The sequence below is a fragment of the Daucus carota genome, chromosome 4, assembly GCF_001625215.2.
Source record: "Daucus carota subsp. sativus chromosome 4, DH1 v3.0, whole genome shotgun sequence".
In the NCBI taxonomy this organism is placed as follows: Eukaryota; Viridiplantae; Streptophyta; class Magnoliopsida; order Apiales; family Apiaceae; genus Daucus; species Daucus carota.
In genome coordinates, this window is record NC_030384.2 from 21,888,785 (window position 1) to 21,896,026 (window position 7,242).

General features: G+C 32.9%; 1 protein-coding gene across 1 annotated transcript; it reads left to right on the forward strand.

Moving 5' to 3' along the window:
• The first annotated feature begins 1,439 nt into the window (after positions 1-1,439).
• LOC108215783 (F-box protein At5g51380) lies at positions 1,440-4,326 on the forward strand. The gene is made up of 2 exons (XM_017388354.2): positions 1,440-2,798; positions 3,594-4,326. The coding sequence occupies exons 1-2, from the start codon at positions 1,630-1,632 to the stop codon at positions 3,859-3,861; spliced, it is 1,437 nt and encodes a 478-aa protein (XP_017243843.1). The 5' UTR covers positions 1,440-1,629; the 3' UTR covers positions 3,862-4,326.
• Positions 4,327-7,242: the final 2,916 nt, after the last annotated feature.

The following is a 7,242-nucleotide window of genomic DNA, read 5'->3' on the forward strand; positions in this document are numbered from 1 at the left end:
AAACCCCAACATCCTGGATTTTTCACGCAGAGAAATGACATGCCAGCAATACTTCACAAGGTGAACCATGTCGATCTTCATCAAAAAACTACAGTATTACGAAGGCGAAAAATGAGATGATATATGTAGTTGCATCAGTTTCAGAATTCTATGCCAAATTGTTTTATTGTATAGCTTGTTTGAATATTTAAGTACAATTATAGAAAGAGAATGTTTTTATTTGTTAGAAATCACAACAAACAAATCACAGGAACAAGCTCCTGCAGCAGGACTTAAACGATTTTTAGAAGCTCCTGCAACATGACTTAAACGATTTTTACAAGCTCCCGCAGTAGGACTTAAATGATTTTTTATAAATCTTATACGATTCTAACTCACCCAATTCATACTCACTATCGAACCTCTTTTCTCCATCTTCCTCGTAAGTCATATTTACTCACACTTGTGGTCCCTCCTATCATCCACAACATCCTATCTTTGTATGAATTTCGAGTCGTGTGTAAATTTCGAGTTGATTTCTATATTGTTGTTTTAGTTGCTTTTGAGGTTGTAATGTTTGGCCCCGCAGGGGTTAACTTTTTGTCTTGCAACCGTTGCAACTATTATGCAAATAAATATAATTTTCGAAAAAAAAAATTCCAAAGTTGTATTTCTGGTTGCATATGGTTGATCCCAGTTGCAGATGTGGTTGCATATGCAACCACCTTATTTTTGGAATTATTTTCAGGAATATAGTATTTTTATAATTTGTTTTAAAAATTGGTAGTATTTTCGCGAAAATTCTTTTAAACTTGGTTATGTATAAAAAAAGCCAAAAAAAAGGGAGGTGTTATTGCAACAGAGTAAATTTATATTTAAAAAAATGATAGATGTTTTTTTTTAAAATTTTAAAATATTAGTGTGTTTGCAAAAAAAATAAAAAAAATATATATTTTAAAAAAAGCCCTAAAAATATACGCTAAATAAATTTAATGGAAACAGCTTACCGCTATTTTGTTCGGTAACATTGATTAATGACCAAAACATCATTATGATTCGTGAAATTGTTGTACTTCTCTGACTTTTTGATCATTTTCATAATCACCACAAAAAGATAATCTACTCAAAAGACATTTATAATAGGGTTTGTCTAGTGTGTGCCCATGGGCACATGCTAAGCGCGGAATTTGATAAGTTTGGGAGGTTTTGATTGGTGTGGTTGTTGTATTTGCAGGGGGTCCACCATTAGTAAGATATGTGAGCCAATCAAAATCTCTCAACCTTGTAAAATTCCACGCTTAGCATGTGCTCATGGGCACATACTAGAAAAACCGTTTATAATAATCCCATGCGCACAACCACACACAAATATATACAAAACATGTCAAATCATAACCATTGATTTTCATATCGTAACAAATTAAAGATACATATAGTAACAAAAAAGAAATTCATGAGAGAGAAAAAACATGGGTCCCACTTGTTAATCTAAACAACTCTATAAAAGTGTTAATAGTAATACAAGCCCTAGTTTTTGCAGTTTCTTGAGTACGAAAATTGAGTAATTAGATTTGTGAGATATTTTAATTCCTTGTTGGGTTTCAATCTCTACTTGATTATCAACAAACCCCTCAAAAATCTCATGATTTAATGCCATCTTCACCGAGAAAAAGCCCATTCCCTCCATTAAAGAACCCCCTGAAACATGTGTTTCACAAGATGCGATTTCACTCTCGTTCGAATTCAGTCACTCCCCCTACTGAATTTGATGAAACCCATGTCGTGAATCCGGTTTATAATCCGGGTCTTACCCGGGTTTCCTCAGGACCCGATTGTACTTCTTTGATTTCGGATGAGAATTTGCTTTGTATTTTATCTAAAGTTGATGAAAAGCAGTTAGGTGTGTGTGGTTTAGTTTGTAAAAGATGGGAAAAGCTCAGTGGGAAGTTGGTTAGGAGTCTTAAGTTGTTAGATTGGGAGTTTCTTGATTCGGGTCGATTGATTTATCGGTTTCCTAATTTGGTTGATGTTGATGTTGTTAGAGCTTGTGTTAAACGTAGTCATAGTAGTGGAATTGTGTTGAGTAGTAATTTTTTGTCGGTGGAGTTGAATTCGGGTGTTTTGAATGATGGGTTTGTTAAGAAATTGGATTTGTTGGATTCTGGGGTGGTTGACCAAGGGATCCGTGTGCTTGTTGAAGGGTGTTTGAGTTTACAGAAACTTGTTTTGGTTAATGTGAGTGAAGAAGGGTTGAGTTGTGTTGCGGAGGGTTGTAAGACTTTGCAGGAGTTGGAGTTGTATTGTTGTTGTGATTTTGTGTTAAGAGGGATTTCGAAGTGTCGGAATTTGCAGATTTTGAAGTTGGTTGGTTGTATTGATGGATTTTATGATTCGGTGGTTTCGGATATTGGGTTGACGATTTTGGCCCAAGGTTGTAGAAGGCTGGTGCAGCTTGAATTGGTTGGTTGTGAGGGGAGTTTTGATGGGATCAAAGCTGTTGGCCAGTGTTGCCAAATGCTAGAGGAGCTGACACTTTGTAACCATAGAATGGATGGTGGATGGTTAGCAGCACTGTCGTATTGTGGTAATTTGAAAACTTTGAAACTTAAGTCTTGTAAGAGTATTGATTCGTGTCCGGGTCCGGATGAGCATCTTAGTTATTGTCCAACGCTTGAAGAATTGCATTTGCAGCACTGTCAGATGCGGGATAAACAAGGTGTTAGAGCATTGTTCATAGCATGTCAAACTGTAAGAGATCTTGTTATTGAGGATTGTTGGGGATTGGATAACATAACATTTGCATATGCTAGCATTTGCAGGTATAATGTCGAACTCTTTTTTGCTGACAGTTAACAAATCGTAATATATATGATTCATGAAACATGCGTACTTCTGATTTTAAATATCTTAGTGTCTGAAATTTACCTTTTTATGGATGTGTTTTCTCCGCCTTGTTGGTTTGTTAAAGTATTATTTTTTTTATGTGTTTTTCAGTGGGTTAGAGTTTTAGTTTAACTAGTCCTGTTCTATATCTGAATAGTAATGGCATAGTCACGTGTGTATTTGTTTGAAGAAATTCACAGTAACATACAAAGGCATTGAAAAAATGGATTGATTGAAATGCAGGAAAAAATTTCATCCGTGCTCATTATTTGTATATGTTATGCTTAAGGATATAATTATTCAATATAAACTGTTTTGTCTCATTAACTTAGGATTGGTCATTCGGGCAGAATCTCAGTTATTGTAATAAGAGCAGAGTAGGTGATACGTGATAGCAGAGGGACCGGACTTTAATAAGACATGCAATTCCAAATCGATAGCTCTTGCACAGACTGCAGGGCATGCAAATCTGAAAAAGTGACACTGTAATATCATGTCATCTCCCTTGACACTTGGCACTAATATTATGTTATTTCATTACTGAATACTGGTAATCTATACCTGCATGAGACATTCTTATCAATTATCCTAGTTTTCAAAATATTTTATGATTGAGTAAATAGAATTATGGTTCAACCACAGCACTTGCTGTATAATGTCATATTAATGTTTACGAATAAAGGGCTTTATTTTAACATTAATCCAATGTTTCCGGTTTTCATTTTCTGTAGGAGAGTAAGGCTTTTCTCTGTAGAAGGGTGCTCATTACTTACAATGGACGGTTTGGACCCTGTAGTTCTTGCCTGGAAAGAGCTTAATAGGCTTAAAGTGATTTCATGCAACAATATTAAAGATGGTGAAATAACATTAGAACTAGCAACATTGTTTTCTTCTTTGAAAGAACTGAAGTGGAGCCCAGATTCGAGATCTATACTTTTATCAGGTCTTGCGGGAACTGGAGTTGGACAGAGAGGTGGTAGATCTTTCAGCCGGAAGTAACTAACGGACTGGAACTCTAATTCCAAGGATTCAAGCATCAGCTGAACGTCTTTTTGCTATAGATTACTCCACAGGTTATCGGCACGTTTTGTACATCTGCAACACACACGGCTGTTTTTTCTAGTCACCAGAATATAGTATACACGGTGGATGACTTCTAACTTGTACCCTTCTTTGTTCCATTGGTGTATCCTTAAGAAAGCAGTTTTTCAAATGCATAACCTGAAATTTAGCCTGACTGTTCAGAAATATTGACTGTTCAGAAATAATAATGAAGATTTATTATTGTACACCACACTAGCTTCCACAGCAATAGAAATTTAGTCATTTTGTATCTTGGCTGAAATGGAAATATTGTAGCTGCATGACCTTGACCTATTTTAAATGACATGTTATAGCACATTGTATTGTTTGACACATTATATATTGGGAATTCATGAATAAGCTACAAATTCTCCTCTTAAACCTCAGATTTGAATTGCTTTGGTGAGAGCTTTATGGGTTATATTTGGTATATTCTTTTTTGAAATATTAGATTTTGACTATGTGGGTTTTAAAGGGCTAAAATTTTAATGTTATAGCATCATTGAAGCTTTAAAGTGAAATTTGAAGCTTTAAAAGTGAAATTTGGTGGTGTTTTACTGATTTGGCGAGATTATTATTTATATATTAGCCTTGAACCGATGCGAAGCACCGGTGAGCAGGGGTGAACAAAAACTCGAATAAACCACGAAACCGATCGAGCCCACCCCTTTTTTAAACCGTTTAACCTGAACCGTTCGAAACCGAAATATTAATGGGTTCGTTTTTCTTTAACCCGAATAGGTTGGGTCGGGTCAAGGTTTAACGAATTTCAACCATTATCTAACCCAACCCAACCTGTTACATTACATAAATTATATATAATAATATATGAATTCTTAAAGTTAATAAATAATTATAAATATAAATTTTGACTAAAGTTAAAATATATAAGTTCTGGGCTTATTTGCACTAAAATTGAAATAATAGATATTCTGCTGGACCTCAACTTTGTAGTAAAAATCAGTAGTCCCAATCTGTCTTTGTTAACAGAATATACATGGAAAGTAAAAAAGCAAAAAATATATGCTATTTTACTCTTATTTTTAAATACGTATTCAGTTAATACTTAATCAACATGTAACAGGTTGACGTGGTCAGTATCTTTTATTAGACCCAAAGAAACTGAGTTAACCAAAAATCACGACATTATGAAACAAGATACCCATATTTTACCAGTCCCAAATAAAAAATATATGATATTCTAGCCGACCCGACCCAACCCTAACCGATCCAAATTCTAACCGATCCAAACCAATAAAATTTAGACCGAAATTTAATTGCGTTAGAAATTATTAAAACCCAATATAATGGGTTGGGTTAAGGTTTCGGGTAAAACCGACCCAACCTGACACATGAACACCCCTACCGGCGAGCATATAATTCGAAATTTATTATTTATAATTTAATTTTTAACATCATTAGTATTTTGTACCAATGAATTGAAGTTTGATTAAATCATATTAACCTTTGATTATATTTTTTATTGAAAATTTAGTTTTTTCAATTTTTTATATATTGTAAATTGGTAGTATAAATAATATACATGTTTATTGTCTATTAAATATTTTTTTAACATTATATGTGATAATGTGTTTTTCAATTAATTTTAATCATATTTTACATATTTCATATATCTCCACTTGTACGGGAAAAAATAATTATTTATCATATATTGGCTTTTGGTTTATTTTGGAGTACACCGCGTTAGGTCAGGTTGACTGTCGCGGGTCAAAAAATTTACGCAGCCCGAATCCGACCCGAAATTTTAATGGGTCAGAACACCCAATCCGAACCCGACCCGCACTATCCGTGGGTAACCCGAACCCGACCCGAAAATTAATATTTATTAATAAAAAAAATTTTAAATGATAAATAAATATTATTTTAATCCAAATAAATTAATTTTTATTAAATTAAATAATTTTATATTAGATTTAACTAATAAATTTTATAAAAATAATATAAATAATATAAATATATATAATATTTATATTATATATTAATTTTCGGGTAATTTCGGATCAATTTCGGGTAACCCGAATTCAACTCGAAAATGACCCGTTTTTTCTGGGTTGTTTTTGGGTCAACCCGAATTCGACCCGAACCCGAAAAACCCCAACCCGAATTCGTATTTTGCGGGTCGAATTCGTGTCGGGTTGTCGGTTCGGATCCAATATTGCCACCCCTAACCATAACTAATAAAACCTTCGTAACTATAATATGAATCTACTTCACTAATATTTCATTAATATATCGACTTCTCTTTAAGGCCTCAAGAGGTCTACAAAATAATTATATTTTCTTTATATTTCATCCATATCTCATGTATTTATTTAGTATTGCTGTGATGATTAAGATAAATGCCGATTTGTGATGACTAAGGGGTCATTTGGTAAATCTGAATGACTTACATCTGATTGAGTAATATATCTGAATAATTTGAATCAATAAAATATCTGAATGATGAATAATAAATATTATTTGGCATATAAATTTTAATAGTGTCTGAATGATATTGTTTTTCATAATTTTGTTATTTAAATAGATAAATTTGTTTGAACTCATGTATAAATGTTGTTCAACTGTTTTTTTAAGGTGTCCGTTAACTATTACTATTATTATGCTATTATATAAAAATAATAATTATTAGATAAATTTTAAGAAAAAAATGTTATAAAAAGATTTTATCAAATAAATTAATAAATAATGAAAAATAATTTTAATGACTTCATGCAAATTATATATAAAAAATAACTAATTCATAAATTATTAAAAAAAAATCACTATAGTATACATGGCTGCAACAAAAAGCAGCTGGCTATAGATTTCAGGAACTGCTGAACTGATAATTCAGGATTTGAGGAAGGAATGGCTCAGCAGTAAATGATTCGCTTAGCACTAAACGAAAAACTTCCCAAATGAAATGAATCACCTGTATCAGACAGTTAAGCCCATTCAGCATTCATTCAGACCAAAGCAAATATGCCCTAAATTTATAGACAACAGCTGAGCATGGTTAGAGTTGAGTTTTTGAAGCTGTTTGGCTAAATTTTTTTATTTTAAGTATGCCAACTCACCTTTTAACCAAGGTTTTAGATGGTTGGAGATGCTCTTAGTATCGTCGAACCCAAGTGGGCAGCCTGCCTTATTATAAATTACATGTGGGAAAAGATTATGTGTGATTTTATTTCTTCCCGTCATTGGTTTTGAAAACATCATTTATTTTACTCTGGAAACAGATAATGGTATACAAAAACTGAATTTAAATTTTTTTAAAAGTATACAAAAACTACAAGA

What these genes read in the sequence shown, in the direction of transcription:
- LOC108215783 (XM_017388354.2), top strand. Translation starts at nt 1,630, where the DNA reads ATGCCATCTTCACCGAGAAAAAGCCCATTCCCTCCATTAAAGAACCCC. An exon ending in GCATATGCTAGCATTTGCAG is followed by an intron (nt 2,799 to 3,593) that starts GTATAATGTCGA and finishes CATTTTCTGTAG; the next exon opens with GAGAGTAAGGCTTTTCTCTG.